This window comes from Puma concolor, chromosome A1 (genome assembly GCF_028749965.1).
Source record: "Puma concolor isolate L17-30 chromosome A1, mPumCon1.1.hap2, whole genome shotgun sequence".
Taxonomy (NCBI): Eukaryota; Metazoa; Chordata; class Mammalia; order Carnivora; family Felidae; genus Puma; species Puma concolor.
In genome coordinates this window covers 227248327-227271604 of record NC_141667.1, presented here as the reverse complement: position 1 = coordinate 227271604, position 23278 = coordinate 227248327, and the positions used below count along the sequence as shown (strand labels likewise).

The 23278-nt window shown below is 39.8% G+C and overlaps 1 protein-coding gene across 2 annotated transcripts in view; it reads right to left on the bottom strand.

The window, feature by feature from the left end:
* Positions 1-22741, bottom strand: part of SOHLH2 (spermatogenesis and oogenesis specific basic helix-loop-helix 2) — a 54106-nt gene extending 31365 nt beyond the window's left edge. The window contains exons 1-2 of one of the 2 annotated variants that reach the window (XM_025924465.2): positions 22262-22741; positions 9614-9828 (exon numbers count right to left, since the gene is read on the bottom strand). In XM_025924465.2, the coding sequence (XP_025780250.1) occupies positions 9614-9828; positions 22262-22465 (419 nt within the window). In that variant the 5' untranslated portion in view covers positions 22466-22741. The remainder of the gene's footprint in view (positions 1-9613; positions 9829-22261) is intronic. The other variant, XM_086713538.1, reaches the window with a different exon arrangement.
* Positions 22742-23278: the final 537 nt, after the last annotated feature.

Here is a 23278-nt window from a genome sequence, read left to right as displayed (position 1 = left end):
TGGGTCTCTGGCTTGCCAATTACAGATCTTGGGACATCTTGGCTTCCATAATCGCATGAGCCACTTCCTTAAAAGAAACCAACTTCTTCCCTATCTCTAGATAAATGGATAGATGATAGACTGATCAGCATCCTACCGGCTCTGTTTCTCTGAAGAATCCTGATTAATATAGCCACATTTTATTTATTCATTCATCTGTCTATGGACATTTGGGTTGCTTCTACCTCTCGACTACTATGAATAGTGCTGTGAACATGGTGTGAAAATATTTCAGAAACATCCTTACAGACACATCCAGAGGAATGTTTTGCCAAATATCTAGGCATCCCATGACCCAATCAAGTTGACACATAAAAATTAACCATCACAGGGGCAACTGGGTGGCTCAGTCGGTTAAGTGTCCAACTTTGACTCAGGTCATGATCTCGTGGTTTGTGGGTTCAGGTCCTGCATCAGGCTCTGTGCTGAAAGCTCAGAATCCTGGTTCAGATTCTATGTCTCCCTCTCTTTCTGCCCGTCCCCCACTAGCACTCTGTCTCTTCTTCCTCAAAAATAAATAAACCTTAAAAAAATAAAAATAAAAATTAACCATTACAGTGTTATATACATACAATGGAATATATTACTCAGCCTTAAAAAGGAACAATCTGTTAAATGCTACCATATGGGTGAACCTTTAAGACATTATGTTAAGTAAAATAAGCCAGTCACACACACAAAAATACTATATAATTTCATTTATCTGAGGTATCTGAAGTAGTCAAATTCATAGAAATAGAAAGTAAAATGGTGGTTACTGAAAGATGTCGGGAGGGGTAAAGGAATACTTGTTTAATAGGAATAGAATTTATGATTTACAAAATGAAAAAGTTCTGGAGATATATTTCACAACAATGTGAATACACTTAACACTACTGCACTGAACACTTAAAAATGGACAAGATGGGAGGCACCTAGGTGGCTCAATGGGTTAAGCATCTGACTCTTGATTTCGGTGCAGGTCACAATTCGGTAGGTTCGAGCCATGCATGGGGTTCCACACTCGCACTGAAGGGCCTTATTAGGATTCTCTCTCTTCCTCTCTCTCTGTCCCTCCCCTGCTCATGCTCTCAAAATAAAGAAACATTTTTAAAAATGGACAAGATAGTAAAATTTGTGTTATGTGATTTTACCACAATAAAAAAAATACCCCCCACAAAAAGAAGCTATACATGGCTTTTCGACTGTGCAAGGCATTCATGCTCCTAAACCCCATGTTGTTCAAGGGTCAACTGTATATGAGATTTATTTTTTTTTAATTTTTTTTAATGTTTATTTATTTCTGAGAGAGAGACAGAGCATGAGTGGGGGAGGGGCAGAGAGAGAGGAAGACATAGAATCGGAAGCAGGCTCCAGGCTCTGAGCTGTAAGCCCAGAGCCCAACACGGGGCTCGAACTCACAAACCCTGAGATCATGACCTGAATTGAAGTCGGTCGCACAACCGACTGAGCCACCCAGGCACCCCTGTATATGAGATTTATATATCTGAGTCATATATATATTGAGAGCCCTGTATATGCCAGACTCTGTGCTAGGCTCTGGGGGATATCATAAACAGGAAAACAAGGTCTCTGCTCTGATAGAGTTAATAGTTTCTTGAAGGGGTCAGACATTGAAGAAATCACTGTAGATAATTAATGAAGTAGTCAAATATGTGCCCAGTGCTGTGAAGGAAAGCCTTAGGGGCTGGTGGGAGTACCTACTTGAGAACTAACCTACTTTGCAGCCTCAGGCTTCCAGGCAGGAATGCCTCTGTGGCTGACTAGGAGTTAGCCACACAAAAGGTAGAACTGGGGAGAGAGCAGACTCAGAGAAGCAGTAAAGTACATTCGGGACAAACAGAACAGGCCCTGGGAAGAGGCCTGGGGTATAGAGAATAGGTAAGTTTGAGAAAGTGAAAATGCCCAATATGGTACAGAGCATCTGAGGGAGGGACACATATGATGAAACCAGAGGGGTACATAGGCCTTTGGGCCAAATTAGACATTTGGTATTCAAATGTCCCAAAATATTAAAATACCAGATATTAAGTTACTGGCATGATTGTATTTGCATTTTAAAAAGGCCACTCTATGATGGGACAGACAGGCAGAGTGCGTCCTATGTGGTGGCACGGGGTGAATTTGAGAGACCATATTGCAGTTATGCAGGCAAGAACTGATGGCAGAAAAAAGACATACCTGAGAACTTTCTATAAAAAAATAATTATTTCTGGCGCACCTGGGTGGCTCAGTCAGTTAAGCATCCAACTCTTGGTTTCAGCTCAGGTCATAATCTCATGGTTAATGAGTTTGAGCCTTGTATCAGGCTCTGTGCTGATAGTGCAAAGCCTGCCTGGGATATTCTCTCTCCCTCTCTCTCTGCCCCTCCCCTCCTCACTATGTCTCAAAATAAATTTAAAACTTAAAAAAAATGTTATAAATAAATAATTCTGAATATTTACTAATTATTAGTGCTAACATGTGACATTCACACAACTGAGGTCTCTTCAGGCTTGATTCTGCTCTGTGAATTCTGAGGAGTTTGGGCTAAAAGAGAAAAAGGGAGAGAATACACATTTCTAAGAAGAAATGAGAAGCTCAGGCAGAAATAATACCATCAAATAGGCATACACGGGAGGGAGAATAGGATTAGACTGGCAGACTGGACATGGAAATAGGAAAGGCACATGAGCATACTGGTATAGGAGGGCATGCTGGCATAGTGGATGACAAGAATGTTGCTCGCCACAGTGTAAGTATTTCATGTATATTTTTAAGTGGGGCATAACGGAGGTATGATTACTGGATGAGGAAACAGAAGTGAAGGGGAAAGATGGACTGAACAAACAGGACCACAGAAAGAAACTTACAAGGTAGTTTAGCTCAACTTTTGGAATGAAAATTACTTGTTGCTTCACAAAAAGTAAATTATAAGCACACTTTAGAATTAGAGAATTTTAAATAAAACAGATTATTAGCTTTTAGAAATATTCTATGTCAATCTCATAGTTCATGGGTTCGAGCCAGGCATCGAGGTCTGTGCTGACAGCTCAGAGCCTGGAGCCTGCTTTGGATTCTGTGGCTCCCTCTCTCTCTCTGCCCCTCCCCAACTCACACTCTGTCTTTCTCTTAAAAATAAAAATAAACATTAAATTTTTAAAAGAAATATTCTATGTCTATTTTTTCATTTTACAAATTGATTTTATTGGCATTAAAATAAGTTAGATTTGGATATATGAATATATATAATGCCCTCATGATGACTTTCAAACTTCAAGCTTTACATCAGAGTTGGAATTCCTGGATTTTTGTCATTAGCACAGAATCAATTACCAACTCAAATACTTCCCCTGCTAGCGAAACGCTAATTGTGATGCTGTACAGGAGCTCCACTAATCAATAGAATTCCCAGAATCCAACACACTGGTGTGGAGCTCAGCTGCTCATTCACATTCTCTACAGATCGATAAGCTAAAAGAGTTTCTAGTTTCCAGGATCACCAAACAAAAAAAAAAAAAAAGGAAAAAGAAAAAAAAAGTCCTCTTCCGAATGAATCAATGTTCCTTAAAACAAAGCAACACAAAAACAAGGCAAACATCTCTTTCATCCACCCCAATTAACAGCACTTCTTTCATATGCCAAAATCAAATTGCAGATTCTGAGACCTTATAAGTACCTTCTCAGTTGAAGTCTCTTGGGTTTTAAACATTTGCAATTCATTAGGGGACAATCCATTTCTCCTCATTGTATTTCATACAATATACTGTTTAAATGTCATGATGGTTCCTGAGACCATACTCTACATACAAGATTGGATGTTGATATTCTAGTGTCCCTTCCTATGCCTGTCTCAGGTATTCTCTGAAACTGAAGGCAGTTATAAGTTCAAAATGCAGCAGTACAGTTCCCTAGTCTTGCCACTATACCCGGGTCTGGTCCCTGGTAGCTGGGGGGGGGGGGGGGGGGGGGGGGGGGGGATCATATAAAATGTCTTGAGCTGAGCTGTACACTCAACTGACTAAAGAGCCTCAGGAAAGTCCTGGCCTCTGAAATCTATCATCAATAAGAGAACCAATGGTGTCTTATAAGTCCCTATGAAGCCAGGGAAAATTTCTAAACTCATTTACTTTAGAGTCAAAAGGACTCCAAGGGACAAAAGCCAGTGTCATTTTTGGGTAGTGGTCTCCTTGAGTACAGTTATCCATTATGCTGTCTGTGGGCCAAATGCAGCCAAATTAACTTGGCTGGTCTATTTGGGACTTGCAACAAATAACGTTCTTTGCTAATGACCATTAATTAAAACAGTTTCAGTGAGAAAACTGAGCGCTTTACTATACATGTGAAAACACTTAAGTTCACTCACTACTAGTAGGGTACCTGTGATAACATGTAGTTGAGTTCTGAGAATTTATTCTGGTCAATAGTAAAGGCTGGTGTGCTCTCTTCCCCTTATGTTATTCTTCAGAAGAGTTCCTGCTGTGACCATCCTAAGTCAGGGTCACCACATGACCTGATGTTAAGCATATTAAGACCTAGAATTTTCTGCAATTCCTACTTATACTCAACCATCAATTATAGAATAATGTTTTTAGTAAAACTACTTTCATGTTTTGTTGTTATTTTGTTTATTATCAAGCATTCAGCAGGGTAGGTCATGCCAACTGACTAATGAGACTTACTGAGTTGCACTGTCAAGTCAAAGATGTTTTGGAATTACGGACACAAAAGCACAACTTGTTAGACCCCTGTGGCTCACTAAGATTTCTTAGTGAATTAATAAGTCAACTGATCAGACAATTGAAACTACATGGGAAAGATAAAGTCAGAGCCAAACTTGATTTGTAGACTGAGCAGATGGAACCTCATTCCTTTGCTACTGCTGGACTGCTTGGAGCTCACGAGAACCACAGAATTCTAAAAACTGCAGAGACATTTCATGGAATGGAAAATCACAATTTCAGACAGGATCCATAGATTGCTGATGAGTTTAAAAGATATTTTAATTTTCCATACCTGCCTTTGGAAGATAAAGTATCAGAATGTGTCTGAATTATCAAGTATCTGCTCTTTGAGTGTGGTTCAATTTTAGAATTCTGAAGCTAAGCATATGAACCCTAAAACTATCTTAAAATATTTTATCAATGCTGGGGTACGTGGGTGGCTCAATTGGTTAAGCGTCTGACTTCAGCTCAGGTCACGATCCCACAGTTTGTGGGTTCCAGCCCCGTGATGGGCTCTGTGCTGACAGCTCAGAGCCTGGAGCCTGCTTCAGATTCTGTGTCTCCCTCTCTCTCTGCCTCTCCCCTGCTCGCACTCTCTCTCTCTCTCTCTCAAAAATGAATAAACATTAAAAAGTGTTTTTTAAATACGTTTTATCAACAGGTAGTATTTGAGTTAAACCAGCTCAATAAAAATGTATTTATAAAATGAAAGCCAACTGGGGAGTACTATTAAGAATGTTAACCTGTAATTGAGATGTGCCATAATTCTTGAGAATGTCAGTCTGTGAAGTACCAATATTTTTTATGAATGATTAAAATTGATCCCTGATTAGCTTCAAGCTGAAAATATCATTCTTCTGTAAGAATAAATTTAAGAATCTTATTAAACAGGCTGCTTACATTTTATTCTAAAATAAGCCTAACACTATAGCTAATAGGCTACATGCTTCATTCTTATTTTTAATAGAAATCCATATGCCTTATAGATAAATAGATTTGTGATCACGGGCTTTAATACTGCAAATAAAGGTGGACACTTCTACTCTATATTAAGCTCCTCATTAACTGGTAAAACACATAAAGTACCCGGAGAGAAAAAAGTAAGATGAATAGTCGTATATCTTGCCAAACCCATCCAGATTTTGAGGTATTACAACAACAAGGATCTAAGGGGGGAAAATCTAAAATACAGCAGAAGAAAAGCTAAACAAGACATTTTATTTTGGTTCAGTCATTAAATGTCAGCCCAAACTCAAAATATACAGTGTTTTAGGAAAGATAAAGGCTTAAATGCCTTACAAATGGGATAGTATGTTTATGGGACTCATTACTCTAAGAAAAACCACAGGTTCAAAAATATAAACATGCTCCACAAGGGTTTAAATAATTCATAAGTAATAAACTCATAACAGATCTTAGGGCAAGAAAGGGAATTCCAGAGACATTCCTAGCCTCTGAGGTCAGTATCATGAAAGGCAAAGATTTCACAAAGAAAACTGTCCATTTTTTAGGGAGGAACACAAAAGCTAGAAGTGTCTGCCCTGAATGACATTTCTTCTATTCATCCACACAATCACTCACTCATACCCACAGCAAGGTACTGAATACTTGCTATTAGTCAAAATCTATACTAGATATTGGGAATAGCGGAACAAGAGACAAGAAAAACAAATCCAGGTGTTTTCAAATGATCCTTTTTTTCTTTTCAAACAAATGTTTCTATAGCAAAATAGTAGAACCATATGGTAAATATACTATTTTGGCATGTCTATATATTTAATGCCTTCTTTTTTCCCTGCTGAGAAATCTTTAGCTGTGTTATTCAGAGCAAAGAAACCAGCAATAGGGAGAATCCACACGGTGAATATGTTCTCTCCTCCAATCTTCTACCTTTTAATAATTACAACTGGACATAAAACTTGTTCTTAAATAGAACTTTATTCTCATCCTGTTCAAAATGTAGCTTCAATACTGAGCAAATATGAAGCCTTTACCACAGAGGGACCTGGCTAGGTTCCCACTCTTGGAATGAGGAGAGAGACCAGCCACACTGATTTGTCCAGTGCTCTTGTAAAATGACATGTATTTTTAGTTTATACAAAGTTTGGCATATATTGAATCTCAGGTGTAGAAGAAGGGGCTTCAACACACTAGCCAAGTAATTATAGACTTTTATAAGGAACATGAAGAGAAAAGACTTCTCCTCAGAGTTTTGTAAAAACAAGCCATATGGTCTTAGGTAAACCACTTCACCCTTAGTTGTTTGTAAAGTAGGGATGAAGAAACCTGTTCCACCTCCCCATAACACTGTTGTAAAAATGCTGAAATACTGTAATAAATGCAATATTATGATGAGGTCCCAGCCAGGGGAATTCTATTCATAGGAGTCATTTTTTAATTTTTTTTTTTTTTAATTTTTTTTTTTTTTCAATGTTTATTTATTTTTGGGACAGACAGAGACAGAGCATGAACGGGGGAGGGGCAGAGAGAGAGGGAGACACAGAATCGGAAACAGGCTCCAGGCTCTGAGCCATCAGCCCAGAGCCTGACGCGGGGCTCGAACTCACGGACCGCGAGATCATGACCTGGCTGAAGTCGGACGCTTAACCGACTGCGCCACCCAGGCGCCCCAGGAGTCATTTTTTAAAGGTATATAATAAAATAGGCTTATCTTCAGAAGAAGGACAGTTCACAACATGTCTTGGAAATGAAATCCACTTTGAGGTAGGCTGCCTGGTTTGTCTAGAGTTCATACTCCCAGGAGAAAGCCAAAACAAATGCAGTAGATAATCTAAGAAACCCCAAGAGCTGTATCCGTCTCTCCACCTCTCTCTTTATTTTTTTTATTTTTTTTTTCAACGTTTATTTATTTTTTTTGGGACAGAGAGAGACAGAGCATGAACGGGGGAGGGGCAGAGAGAGAGGGAGACACAGAATCGGAAACAGGCTCCAGGCTCTGAGCCATCAGCCCAGAGCCCGACGCGGGGCTCGAACTCACGGACCGCGAGATCGTGACCTGGCTGAAGTCGGACGCTTAACCGACTGCGCCACCCAGGCGCCCCTCCACCTCTCTCTTTAACAAGGAACTCATTACTTTGACCTCTTCCCATTCCAACTTTTCTTGTCCCCTAACACAATACATTTGCTCCTTTTTATTCAGGGATAATATTGACTCTGAACATTCTCCTTTAGTCTTGAAAGGCCTGTCCAGCAATTATTACAAGTCCTTGTATATTCCAATATTATCTGCAATTACATTTTCTCTATCAAATCTTCTTGTAGAAGGGGAAAGAAATTTTGACCTAACCTTGTTTAAAAACATCCAGAATGGCTCAAAATCCTATGTAGTCAGGCAAGGAAGCACCTAACTCTCCCACCACCAGACTCCAGATCTCTAAAGTAGAGTGGGTCAAACAGAACCAGAACATCTATGGAGCTACAAGATGAAACAAAAATATTGGAGGTGATATTGATCTGGACTCTACGGATCCAAAGAGTTTTGAGGCTTTTCCACATTAGGACATCTCTTGAAGGAGACACTTTGAGTCCATCGCTAATATAACACAGAGCTAAGAGTACTCACCTTAGTATCTGCCATAAAAATTAATGAACTCCGAAAAGATGTGTCATTTTTTTTTAATTTTTTTTTTTACATTTATTTATTTTTGAGAAACAGAGTGAGACAAAGCGTGAGTGGGGGAGGGGCAGAGAGAGAAGGAGACACAGAATCTGAAGCAGCCTCTAGGCTCTGAGCAAGCGGTCAGCACAGAGCCTGATGCAGGGCTCAAACCCACAAACTGTGAGATCATGACCTGAGCCGAAGTTGGATGCTCAACTGACTGAGCCACCCAGGCACCCCGGATGTGTCATTTTAAATGACATAGTTATTCGGGGCGCCTGGGTGGCGCAGTCGGTTAAGCGTCCGACTTCAGCCAGGTCACGATCTCACGGTCCGTGAGTTCGAGCCCCGTGTCAGGCTCTGGGCTGATGGCTCGGAGCCTGGAGCCTGTTTCCGATTCTGTGTCTCCCTCTCTCTCTGCCCCTCCCCCGTTCATGCTCTGTCTCTGTCTGTCCCATAAATAAATAAAAAAACGTTAAAAAAAAAAATTAATTAAATGACATAGTTATTCAAAAGGAGTACCTATGGGATTAAGGTAAGTACTATGTACCAAATAAATTTCTATGACCAGTTAATTCTCACATTCACCCACATCACTTTTTTTGCTGTTGTTTTACCTTTTTTTAATGTTTATTTATTTTTGAGAGAAAGAGGGACAGAGTGCAAGTCAGGGAGGAGCAGGGAGAGGAGACACAGAATCGGAAGCAGGCTCCAGGCTCTGAGCTGTCAGCACAGAGCCTGACATGGGGCTCAAAAGACAGGAGTCAAAGGTGGACACTTAACTGACTGAGCCACCTACGCTCCCCCACATCAATTACTTTTTAAATTAAAACGATAATTCTTATAATAGTATGCCAAACTGGCAATAAAAACAATATTATGTATACCTATTCTTCCCATGAAAGTATCTCTCATCTTAAAAATTAAAGCATAAACAGTACCATCTTTAAAGGTTTGTTTGTTTTTTTTTTTTTTATAGAAATGGGTTTCTAAGGGCACTTGGGTGGCACAGTTGGTTAAGCATCTGACTCCTGATCTTGGCTCAGGTCATGATCTCACAGTTCATGAGTTCAAGCCCCATATCCGGCTCTGTGCTGATGGTGCAGAACCTGATGGTGCAGAACCTGCTTGGGATTTTCTCTCTCCTTCTGTCTTCCCGTTCCCCACTTGTGCACACACTCTCTTTCTCTCTCCCTCTCAAAAAAAAAATTTTTTTTTTAATTTAAAAAATATAAACGTTTTTGAAGTTCACCTAATTAATTTGGCAGCTTCCAGCTCATCAGCAGTTGGTAAAGAAGTCGTCTTCAAGAAAACCATGTCAAATGGGCAATTCTCCAGAAGTGCTGCTGCCCCCTCCACATCTCTGATGGTTATGGAGACTTTTGCAATATGTGAAAAGGATTTCTGTGCAATATCAGCCAGGTACTGAACAGTGACATCTCCAACTAATAAGAGGTCTATTTTTGCCTGAAAGAGAAGGAAAAAAAGCAGAAGTAGCACATAATTCATATCTGAGCACAGAGAAGATGCCATGTATGAGAGGATAAAATAAAGGTGACAAATAATACCATGACTGACTATACAAACAGACTGAATGGTCAACGATAAGCACCTCAGGGACAGGAACTAGTAGTTTCTTGTCCTCAGTACTTAGGGTAGTGAATAGATCTAATGGTCATGCTATTTTTTTTAAGGTTTTTAAATGTTTATTTATTTTTGAGAGAGAGAAAGAGAGCGAGGAAGGGGCAGAGAGAGGGAGACACAGAATCTGAAGCAGCTCCAGGCTCTGAACTGTCAGCACAGAGCCCGAAGCAGGGCTCAAACCCATGAACCATGAGATCATGACCTGAGCCAAAGTCCGATGCTTAACCAACTGAGCCAGCCAGGTGCCCCGAAGGTCATGCCATTTTTAAAAGTTCTGCCTACAAATAACTATTCTACTGTGATTTTCCTCCCAGTTTCTTTTTCATTCTAGGAACAATAGACAGGATTCTTAAGGCCCAGTTTCCCAGTCACTCATCCTGCTGTAAAGTGTTTACTAATGAGAAAAAAACTGGAGATTCTCTTAAAGCACTTGTTTTAATGAAACACACATTCCAGAGAACAAAGTAAGATTTAAATTCCTAAATTCCAAGAGATACTCACAGTCTTTTCTGTAAATGGAATATACATGCCATTCAAACTTCATTATTTTAGAGCCAAAAAGCATCTTTCTTTCCTTTGGGGGTTATTTTCAAGCACATTCAATCAAGAAAAATATAATTTCCATCTTCACCTTTTATTTTCCTATGTTTTATTTTCTACAGCTATTGAACATAATCCACTAAAACTGTCAAAGAAGGGCGATGCTTAAATTAGTGGAAACAGCAGACACTTGGAAACGGCAGGCCACAGGTCCGCATGAGAAAACAGATTTGGGAGCTGACCAGAATTGAAGCCGAAAGAAGTGGGTGAAGGAGTTGGAAATACCTAGGAAGAGAAAGGCAGCTTAGGGCACCTGGGTGTCAGTTAAGCATCCGACCTTGGCTCAGGTCATGATGTCACCATTCATGAGTTCAATCCCCACGTCGGGCTCTGCACGGACAGCTCGGAGCCTGGAACTTGCTTCAGATTCTGTGTCTTCCTCGCCCTCTCTGCCCTTCCCTAGCTCACACTCTGTCTCTCTTGGTCTCTCAAGGATAAATAAATGTTAAAATAAATAAATAAATAAAGAGAGAGAGAGAGAGACAGAGAGAGAGAGAGAGACAGAGAGAGAGAGACAGAGAAAGGCAGCTTGCCAAAGATACAACCCTTCAGAGCAGGATGCTTGTGGAGTATCCCCTCTCCTTCACCCGGTTTCCCAGGGGCTGCTGAAGGGAACTTAGGAGGTGCAAGAAACTAGTCAGGTTAAAAGTAAGTAAAACTTTGGCCCTTCTTATTTCTGCCTTCTAATTTTCTTCCTTCTGTTAAAAAAAGAAAAGAAAAGAAAAAAGTGAATCTTCTTTTATCCCTCTCTCATATCCTAATTTAATCTCCTCCTCAGAAGCAACCACTGTCAATGATTTTGTCTATATCCTTCCAGATGAATTCTTTTTTTTCTTTTTATTTTTTCCCTGTTTTTTTTTTTTAATTTTATTATTTTTTAAAAGTTACATCCAAATTAGTTAGCATATAGTGCAACAATGATTTCAGGAGTAGATTCCTTAGTGCCCCTTACCCATTTAGCCCATCCCCCCTCCCACAACCCCTCCAGTAACCCTCAGTTTGTTCTCCATATTTATGAGTCTCTTCTGTTTTGTCCCCCTCCCTGTTTTTATATGATTTTTGTTTCCCTTCCCTCATGTTCATCTGTTTTGTCTCTCAAAGTCCTCATATGAGTGAAGTCATATGATTTTTGTCTTTCTCTGACTAATTTCACTTAGCATAATACCCTCCAGTTCCATCCATGTAGTTGCAAATGGCAAGATTTCATTCTTTTTGATTGCCGAGTAATACTCCATGGTATATATATACCACATCTTCTTTATCCATTCATCCATCGATGGACATGTGGGCTCTTTCCATACTTTGGCTACTGTTGATAGTGCTGCTATAAACATGGGGTTACATGTGTCCCTTCACAACAGCACACCTGTATCCCATGGATAAATGCCTAGTAGTGCGATTGCTGGGTCGTAGGGTAGTTCTATTTTTAGTTTTTTGAGAAGCCTCCATACTGTTTTCCAGAGTGGCTGCACCAGCTTGCATTCCCAACCTTCCAGATGAATTCTATGTTAATCATATAACACGTATATACCTTTTTTTCATAAAGGAGGTATTTTTAAAAGTGAGTTTCTTTTCTCACTGTAGTTCAACAATTCCTCAGAAATTCCAGTTCACTGGGAACATTTTCACTTCCCGGGCTGTTAAAGATTTATTCTCTTAAATACACGTTTTCTATCATTTGTTGGGATCTGGAGTAGAAGGAGAACGTGTACTCATCTGTCATCTTGATCCAACCTTCCTCATTTATGAGGATAGTAACTTATCAAACCATTATTGTTATAATGCTGTAATGAACACCTTGGTGTACATATGTATTTTTAGTCTCATTAAATTCAAAGTAAACCGTGGACAACTTATGACAGATCTAATATGAATAACGGACAGGACTGAATCAAAGAAATAAACAAGATTACTGTTTAAAAGAATGAAAAAGAAAAGTGTGGCATGTACAAAGAATGGAATATTATTCAGCCTTAAAAAGGAACTGAATTCTGATACATGCTACAACGTGAGTGAACCTTGAAACCATTATGCTAAGTGAGAAAAGGCAGACAAAAAAGCAGAAATGTTGAATTATTTCATTTGTATGATATCCCTAAAATAGGTAAATTCAAAGAGACAGAATATAGAATAATGGTTACCACGGGCTGGGGGCAGGGGAAAATGAAGAGTTAGTGTTTAATGAAATACAGCATTGTTTTGAATGATTTTTTAGAAGTTCTGAAAATGGGTAGTGGTAAAAAGTATGTTATGTATATTATACCCCAATTTTAATAAAAAGGAATGAGGCGCTAATACATTCCACAATATGGGTGAAGCCTGAAAACTTTATGCTAAGTAAAAGGAGGCTATAAGAAAAGACCATGATTCTATTCACATGAAATGTCCAGAGTAGACAAATCCATAGAGACAAGTACTTTAGTGCTTACCGGGGGGGATACGGAGGTTGGAGTGACTGTTAATGGGTACAGAGTTTCTTTTTGGGATGAAGAAGATGTACCAACACTTACTGTGGTGATGTTGGTCCAATTCTCTGAATAGCAACCCTGGAAGTGTATACTTTAAACGGGTGAATTGCATGGTTATGAATCATGTCTCAATAAAAGTTTATTTTTAAAGGAAAATAAATGGAGGAATAAATACATCTTTGTACAAGTAAGTCTAAGTCCTAGTGCCAAAACTATAAGATTAAAAGGTAATTTTTTGCTTTTGTTTCTCAACTTAGATACTGCCAAATTGTTCTTCCCAAAAGACAGAAAAATCCCCAAGAGTGTACAGGAGTACCATTTCCCCAATCCTTAATAAGACTATTTATTAATTTTCTTCATTTTTGCCAATATTATGAGGAAAAAAAACCCCAATCTTCCTTTTTGTTTGCGTTTTTCTGATTAACTGTGAAGCTGGGTATCTTTTCATTATCGTGGCAATTTCCACTTCTATTTATTGCATATTCTATTTATTATGCTTGTCTATTTATTATCTTTTTCTAGGTTCCTATTTGTTGTTTATCTTCTTCTTATTGCTCCATAGTTTATATATTCTGGATATGTTAACTACTTTTTTCTATTTGTCATGGCTTTTAACTTTGATTACAAGGTCTGTCACAAATAAATGTTTAATATTTAGTAACAGCCATCTACTGTTTCCTTTATGGGCTTGGTGAATTTCATCTTGCTTTCAAAGCCATCTCTATTTACATTATTAAAATATGTTTTCATAGTGTGTTCTAATACTTCTATGGTGGTTTTTTGTTTTTTTGTTTTTTGCATTTTGCTTTTTATCTCATATGGAATTTATTTGGTGATGTATCTAATTTCATCTCTTTCAAATGCAGGGCTAATTACCCAAGTAGCCTTACTGAATAGAGTAACCTTCTCCCAGTATTTTCAAATGCCACCTTTATATATATGCATGTACAATTTTCTGGGCTTCATTCTGACCCACTGATCTATTTGCCTATTCCTAATTAATACAACACTAATTACTAGCTTTTTATATCTTTTATATTTGATACAAGCTTATCGTTCCCTCCTTGCTATCCTTCAATTTGGTTCTTAGATATTTCCCACAATTTCTCCTCCAACAGAATTTTAGCATCAGGTTGTCAAGTTCCAAAAAGAAGCCTGTTAAAATGTTGATTGTGGCTGCATTTATTTTACAGATTAATTAGGGAATATCATTCCAGTATTAAATCTCCCTATTTAGGAAGTAGGACTTAGAGAACTCAGGTCTTTTTTAAATGTAACCTTCATACAGATTCTGCACATGTCCTCATGTTTATTGCTAGATATTTGAAAGTTGAGGAGTCATTGTAAAGGGGATAGCTTTTCTCACTGTATTTTCTGATTGATTATAGCCAACACAGACAGTGCTACTGACTTCTGTATGAGGAATCTGCTTCAAGAACCTTATGGTACTCTCTCTTTAGTTTCAATATACTTTAGTTGATTCTTCTGAATTTTCTAGGAATATAAATAATCACTCAGTCTTCAAAAATGACATTTTTGTCTCTACACCCAGAATTTATGCTTTTTATTCACTGATCTTAAAGCACTGGCTAGAAATCCAAAACAATGGTGAATACAAGGAGTAACACTGGGTATTCTTACTTTGTTCCTGAGTTTAGTGGGAATATTTGAAATGTTTTTACCACTAAATATGATGCAGAAGGTTTCTGGTCACTACCCTCTACCAAGTTAAAGAAGTTTCTTTCTACTTGGAGGATAAGAATTTTAAATCAGAAATGGGTGCTGAAATTTATCAAATATTTTAATATCAACATGATCATATTTTTTCTCCTTTATTCTGTTAGGTAGTGAGTTACATTAACAGATTTCCTAATGACAAGCCATCATCGCCTTGCTGGGATAAACCTATACATAATGTGTAATAGACTAAATTCATTCGTATTATTTTAAATTTTTCCATCTATATTCATGAGCAAAATAGGATACAATTTTGTTTCATATAATTGTCTTATCTGGGTTGGGTATCATCAGGATTATGCCAGCTTTGAAGAGTAAAACAGAAAGCTTCAATATTATTTTATGGTCTTGAATATTTTATAAAACCGAATTATCTGCTTCTTGAAATTTAGGTAAACATGTCTGCAGAATCTGGGCCTGAGGCCATTTAGAGAGATGAGTTTTAGAGTATCTTTTACAGTTCCTTAATGACTACCAGTAAATTTAAATTTTCTCCCTTAAGTGAATTTTGTTCATATATTTTTTTAATTCTATTTTATCTATCTTTTCAAGTATATTAATTTTTAAATGTGTATAATGCTTACTATTTGTGTTGAGTTATTCTTGCTAACTGGAAATTAATATATAATTAAATATTTTCTATCTTCTTTTTTATGGTAATGCTTTATTAGAGACTATAGAACTGCGTGGTCCAAATGATAGCCACATGTGGCAATTTATTTACACTTATGTTAACTAAAATTAAAGTTTGAAACTCACTTCAGTTACACTAGCCTCATTTCAAGTGCTCCATATCCATGTATGACAAATGGCTGCCATATCAGACATAGAACATTGTCATCACTGCATAAAGTGCTTTTGGATGGCACAGTCCTCCAAGTGGCATTCTACTGTACCCCACAGATTTTCACATATATTACGTTTGTGTTCATTCATTGCCAGTATGTAATTTCACTTTATACTTCCATTTTAACCTAGGAGTTGCATTAAACATCTATATAAAAATGTTTTTAATTTTCAAGATTATGATATTTTTGGTTTTGGTTCTTAATTTTTTGTCTATTGACAAAATTTCCTCTTTCAGTGCATTGTCAACAGTGAATGTATCCTGCATGACTACTTCTTAGAATTTATTTTCTTTGTGGCGTAATACATAGTCATTTTTTGTTAATGTTCCATGGATACTTGAAAATAATGTGTATTTTCTGCTGGGCACAGAACTTGTTAATTGTTTTCTTTCTTACTTTAGGTCTACTTGAAGTTTCAGTTTATGGCATGTATCAACATCTCTCCTTTCTAATTATGGTTTGTGAATTTATCAATTTCTCCAACTATAGACTCTAATTTGGGGTTAGATATATAAAGATTCATGATAATTATATTCACAGAAAACATAATATTTAATATATATTAAATAACATGTTATATAGCATATTTTAAATACTATATCAAGAATATCATATATTGATAATTATGTCCATTATATGGACAGAAAACTATATATATGAAATATTCTTTGTCCTTTTTAATGTTTTTTACTTGAAATTTTTTTCTGGTATACAGTAGTTTTTCATATCTCTTTATTTTGAGCTTTTCTATATATCATTTTGATTATGTGTGAATTTTGTAAATAGAATATATCTGAATTTTTAGGTTTCTTTTCACGATATGTGACTTTAGTTTTAATATAGGAATTTAATTAATTTCATTAATGGCATTAACTAATGTACATTAATATCAAGTAATAACATTAATTGTGAAACATTTATAACTTAACCTGAAGTGGTCTTATTCCCTTCATTTGTTATTTCACATTTCCTATCCATAGTAATTTTGTTTCTTTTTCCTTATGCCTTCTGTTAGGCTGATGGAATTTTCCTTTTTCCCCTCCTGCTGTTCCTACAATACTTTGGGAGTTAAGGCCCTTATTTCTATTACTTAATAGTGGCATTTGGGCCCACAATTCAGTGCCAGCTTTACCTGGTAAATACTTTTTTTTTTTTTTTTTTTACATTTATTTATTTTTGAGACAGGGAGAGACAGCATGAACGGGGGAGGGTCAGAGAGAGAGGGAGACACAGAATCTGAAACAGGCTCCAGGCTGTCAGCACAGAGCCTGACACGGGGCTCGAACTCACGGACCGCGAGATCGTGACCTGAGCCGAAGTCGGACGCTTAACCGACTGAGCCACCCAGACACCCCTACCTGGTAAATACTTCCAAGGTCAAAATCCCCTGCTTCTGAACCTTGAAGCTATTGGTCCATTTTCTTCTGGCATCCAGTTGTTAATAAAAATAAGCTGCTTTGCTTTCCTTTCAGTGCTTTTCTCATTATGCTGTGGGTTCTGATAGTTTGTGAGGATGTGTCTGGGTATCGATCTTATTCATCCTACCTGGCACTCAGTGGATCTTTGGCTTTGGAAGTTTCCTTCTGTTTCTCTATTTCCTCCTGTCTTCATCGCTCCTAGATGCAGGACATCCACAATTGATCCTTCATGGCTCAGCTTCTCTCAGAGACAGTCCCTTAACTTTATTTTTCATATCACCAGCTCAGTCTTAAGTCCTTCCAAAGATTGTTATAATTTCAGTTCGTTTAATGTGAATTGCTCCCTTCTAAGATTTTTCATTTTTGGTATTTCTTCATATCCTGCTATTTTTAGGATGTGATATCCTCACGGGGAATACAAATTAGAATTTTAAGTTTGTTATATCCTCTTACTAACTTGTCTCTGGAATAGTTGTGTCCAGTGGCTGCATTTGTGTCTAGTTCTGTTAATGTCTGGAGATCCTTGGTTATTTGAACATAAATATGAATCAAGGACTAAGTCAATGTGTATAAGTAATCTCAGCGGCTGCCTCCTTTGACAGGACAACTGACTGGGGTTCGGTGTAAGTGGGCAGGACAGTGGAAGCAAGGCTGGAGAGCAGAGAGGTTGGGACCAGCTAATTGTCAAAATAATAATAATGGCAGGCATCACTCTGAAGGCCAAGCAACAATAGTTTATTTCCCTCCTGGGCAGAGCTGCCTCCTTGTCAGTTATAAAGATCTGGAAATGACCAACACCAGGAACCCGGGGGCCATATGTCGTCCATTCTCTTTAGGATGAAGTAGGTGTGAACTGGGAGAGTCAAGGGGTAAAGAAATGCCAAGGCCCACGTGGCCCAGGTGCTCTGCATACAGCTAATTTATCACCAGGTGAGCACCCTCTGGTCAATTTCATCTGTTTCTTCTAACATTCAGCCAGAGCTACCATTAGTATTGTTTTTGCCTTTGCCCTTCTTCTTTAGGTCTTTTAAGCTGTGGTTTTTCTACTTTTCTTTTAGTGGCAATTTCATTCCATCTGCTTTCTAAGTTTCAAGTTTTCCTGTGGATTTTTTTTCTTAATGGTCAGAGACAAGCTGCTTTGTTCAAACCAAGATCCCAAGAAGGACTATGCATTACATTTGGTTAGGTTACTCTTGGACCTCTAATTTGGAATACCTGCTTCCTGCTCCCCCTGCCACACACACACCTTTTTTTTTTTTTCCCCCCATGATTTTTTTCTTGCTGAAGGTATCAGCACATGTTTAAGTATCTCCTGCTCTGGGTCAGGGTCAGACCAGGAAGTTGACATGTGCACTCCATTCCTCATCAGGAGTCAATCTGATTTACCTGCCCCACCCTGTTTCAAACAGGGTAAGAATTCAAACTCCTTAGCACAGCCTTTCAATAGCTTAATATCAACCCATGTCACCGGCCTTATTTCTTTCCACTGCCCTCAAATGCCCTATGATCTAAGAAGACAGCAAAACACTTTCAAATGAGCTTTGAAATTTGGAATTTCTACAGTAGAAAATATCACGACCCTTTAGTGCGTTTCCTTTTCATTTTATAAACATCTCGCATTTCCAATAGCGCTTTAGGAGCAACATGGGACTCAAAAAAACCACTGTGATGCTTTTGTGTGCGGATTGTTTGTGAAGCTCCATGGTAGCACAGGATTACTTCCATCAATATATTCCCTTGTGAACAAAATGCCAAGAATTGAAATGCTCATTAACAAGTGGTCATAAAAGGATTATAGTTTTGTTTTTTAATTCACCTGGTTAACTAAACCTATGAACGTCCAAAACTAATCATTTAATTAACCTTCCAAACTGAGATACTTTTGAGAATGAAAGGGGGAGCTAATAATAATTACACTAAAATAACACATATAAAACAAGGTGTCCTGGGCTATGAATAACTTGTAAAGCTTTCTACCAAGATTTATTTTCTCTTTCCTTTAAAACACCCAACACTTTGCATCTGCTTAAGTTTGACTGATATCTATTTATTCTCTCCACAGATGTTTTTTGAGCCCTTACTACAAGGCAGATGCTGTACTGGGAAGGCAAAGTGGACAGAGAAGGTCCTGCCTTCATGGGGCTGACATTCTAGTAATCCTTTTTTTCTGCTACTAAGAATAGCTTTCATTCTTTGGAGCACAGGAAGAATGCGTCTCAGTTCCACCAAAGCTACTACTGATTCTCTTTAAACAGCTGGATGCAGTGTGGGAAGAGGGCAAAGGCTTTCCATGCACATAGACCAGGGTCTGTTGCCTAGGTCAGCCACTTACTAGTTGTTTTGAGTAAGACACTAGTGATCCTCATCTGGGAGTTGAAAATACTTAAATCCTGACTGCTATAGGAAGAAATGTTGGTACGATGCCCTGTAGGTGGTATTGCCATGTTTTCTCAATAATATCAAACCTGAGCAGAAACAACATCAAATCAATATGATGGGGAAGGAAGTAGAAGGGGAAAAGAAAATGTGTCTGAAGACAGCCCTAAATCAAATGGGTCTTTGCACTACTTTAGCCATAGAGAAGGGGAAACAGGGCCCACAGTAAATAAAAGGTAAGCCTTCAATAACAAAAACCAGCTGCTAACTTAAACCCTTTCCTACTAGCTCTGATGCTTCTGACTGCAATATTCCCTGCTGAGGCTCAGTATCCAACTCCCCCAGAATCTCTCAGCTAGTATTATGGAGAATTCAAGAGTAAGCTCTGAAGGGCAGGACACAGGTACTGGAGAGAAATCTGAGAGGAAGTAGGAAAAATCCAGAAAGGGATGAGAAGGTGCAGTACCAATAACAGGCTGTTTTGCACAGGAGTCTATAGTTCTGTGCCATGGTGCAAGGCATTTCACAGAGTAACAGCAGCTCTGGAGGGGTGCCTGGGTGGCTCAGTAGGTTCAGCATCCGACTTTGGCTCAGGCCATGATCTCATGGTACGTGAGTTAGAGCCTCCCATCAGGCTCTGCACTGACAGAATCCCAGTGTCTGGGATTCTCTCTCCTTCTCACTCTGCCCCTCCTACCCTCCCCCACTCACTCTCTCTCTCTCTCTCTCTCTCAAAATAAATAAACTTAAAAAAAAAAAGCAGCTGTAGAAAGAAGGGACTTGCTCTCCTGCCAAAGACTTCCTCCTCTGCCCTACAAAATCAATGCCATAGCACACGTGGAATGTTAATAATCAGACAAATTAGAACACTGCCCTAGTCCACTATCCCAAGGTAACTCGAATTAACTGAATAGCTTCTAATCAACTTAAATCTGAATATTCATTAAGTTAAAAATATCTTGTTGGCAGTATAATATGAACACAGGTGATGAGAAAAATCCACTGATAGGAATAATAAAAGGGAAATGAACAAAACTTTCTAGTATATTCTGCTTTGGGAAACTGCCTTTTCTAATACATCCAAGATTTTCACCTGAGTATCACAACTTCAACAGATGCTTGACTTCGTGTGGTGGGATTTTTTTTTCTATTTGAATTGATTACTACACCTTTTATTTAAAAAAAAAAAGGAATACATATTCATTGGGAAAGATAGGAAAAAAAATTTTTAAAGCCTAACGAGGAAATAAAAAGCATTTGTAATTTCACCACTTGGGGATAAATACTACTAACACCTTGGTGTAGATCTCTGAAGTGTGGGCAGTTTTTAGATTTCGACATCATCATCACCACTGGTCTTTATCCACTCAGTTTGATTTCTAAATCACAGTACCACTCAGGGCACTCTAGTCTCTACAATGTTGAAAACACTGGATTTCCATTTGCAATGTGTGGCAGGCTAAACCCTTAATTAGTAACAGCAGGTGCTGAAGTGCTTAAAGCAAATCACTCCTACATTTTAGTGAGTTGTTATTTATGTCACTCTTATCGCCAGGAGCAGTGCTGACAATCAGCAGCAGCTGCATGGGCCAACGCTCTCACAGGGCAATTGTTGGCCTCGAGTTTCCCCAAGAGTCAAGGGATTTAAACAGCTCTAGCTGGAGAAACTGATCAAGCTGCTCTTCAAATGCAAACAAAAGATTCAGTTGGGGCTTCAGACTTTCTTAAGGGTAGGAAGCCGAGATTGTTCATGCACTATTAGATAATCAGATATTTCACTCAGAGTTCCATTTTGTGTAGCTTTGCCTAATCCCACACCTTAAAATACTATTTTTTCTTTGAGTTTAAAGAGGTGCCTCCATTCTGAAATAATTAAGAAAACCTATTAAACCGGTCCACTTCAAAGTGGTAATTTCAGAAAGCTTGTGCTTAAAGCAGAGGAGATTTAAGTATGCAGAACATTCTAAGGGCTAAAAAACTTCAGGCAGCCCAAGAGGCTTGCCTCTCCTATTTCTCTACCAAGATACGTCAAATAAGAAAGCCAACACCAGCTTGCCTTGCTCTCTGGGGTGGGTGAGGTTTTATGCCTTCCTTCTAGAAAGCTTATCATCACCTTTCATTTTCTATCTACAACAGTCACGGAAATGATCCTGTGCTTCTTTCTGCTAAGGGGAAGATAAATCAGGTGCCTTCAAAAGAGGCCAGCGGGCTTTTTGAGTCCCCTGGAGGTGGGAGGACGTGTGAACAGCACAGATGCCTTTTCCCGCCAACGGCTTTGGTTTCCAGGCACAACTGCCTGTTTGGGTGGAAGCCTGAGGAAGGACGTGCGAGGACTTTTTGGACCCCGTGCCCGTAAGCAAACTGAAAAAAGCCTGCCAAGCTGTGCGGAGACAAGAATGCCCAAAATAAATTTCCCCATGTTAAATAAACTTCCCCGTATTCAAAGTAAAACCAAAGTTGTCGTCATTCACATTCTGTGCAGACACCTACTAGGTTTCGCTCCCGGCTAACCCTCCGAGTGGTCGGCTAGAAAAGCGGAGTTTGCCCGGTGCCGAGGGCCACAGAGGCAGGCCTGTGGAAAACAGCTCAGTTCGGCCTCCCGCCCTGGGCGACTCCGTCCGGGCGGGACCCCCCCACCCCCGCCCTCGGACGCCGGCTCGCGCCCCTGGAAGTGGCCCTCCCGGCGCCGCGCTCCTCCGGCGTCCCCTGAATGAGAGATGCCTGTGCGGGCCTAGGGGGCCACCCGGCCCAGGGCCCGCGCGCGGTGATCAACGCAGCTGCCGCCCCTTCCTCCTCCTCTGCCTCTTACCTGGCCAGAGATTCGGCCGCGCTCCGGGCGGGTAATTGAGGCCGCCATGGCCTGTTGCCCACGTGCCGGGTCCTGGGGCAGCCTCGCCGCAGGAGGAGCTCGGCCGAGCCGCCGCGTCCCGGACGCCGGCTCGGGCCGCGCTGATGGGTCTCGCGGCCCGCAGCTGTGGGCGCGCACGCCCCAGGCCCGCCTTAAAGTGGCCATGACGCCCGGGGCCGGGCACCTGGGGGTGCTGCAGCCTGCTCCAAGGGGCCCCGCGGGACCTGGGCTGGGGGAGGGGCTCCCGGGGGCTGCCGGGAGGGGCTGTCCAGGGTGCCCTGGGGGCCCTTGGTGGCACGCTGCCCACCCACAGTCCCGGCCCCAGTCCCCGTCCCACGCTCAGGGAGGTCACGGCCCGAGGCCTTCGTAGAACTGCCAGGAGAAGGCGGAAGCACTGCCTCGCCTCAGGCTGCTCTAAATATCTTTAGGGTATCTTTTGGATCAGCAAACGGTTTCTTGGTTTTTTTCCCTAGACAAACATGTAGAAGCTAGAGAAGGCGAGTGCTGTTATGGCGTTTTCGTTCCAAAGAAATTAAATATTTTAGAAGTATTTCATTTTGTCCGGTGACTCAGCATTGTCCCCATTTTCTCAACTGAGAAACTTGGACAATTAGAAAGTCTTCTGGTAGCTGCTGTGTAACTCACTTCATTCAGCCTTGGCTGGACGTTTTATTTAGATCTGTTGAGTGCCAGGAGCTGTAGGGGATCCTTTCTCTTATGGTCTTTACTATTGTTCCTGATTTTTCCATTGCTAGAAATTGGGGTTGGGGGCGGGGCGCCGGGACGGGCAGGAGAGTGAGGGAGAAGATGATATCTGGTAATTGTCACTTTGGATTTCCCTAGATTCTTGATCTCACTTAACATATAATACAAACGTGCTGTACTTGAATTATCAGTGCCTGCTTTCTTGGGCAAGCTTTGATTTCCTGAGCAGGTCCTGCAGTGTTCTGAAGCCCTAATTTTGACCATGAGAGCGTG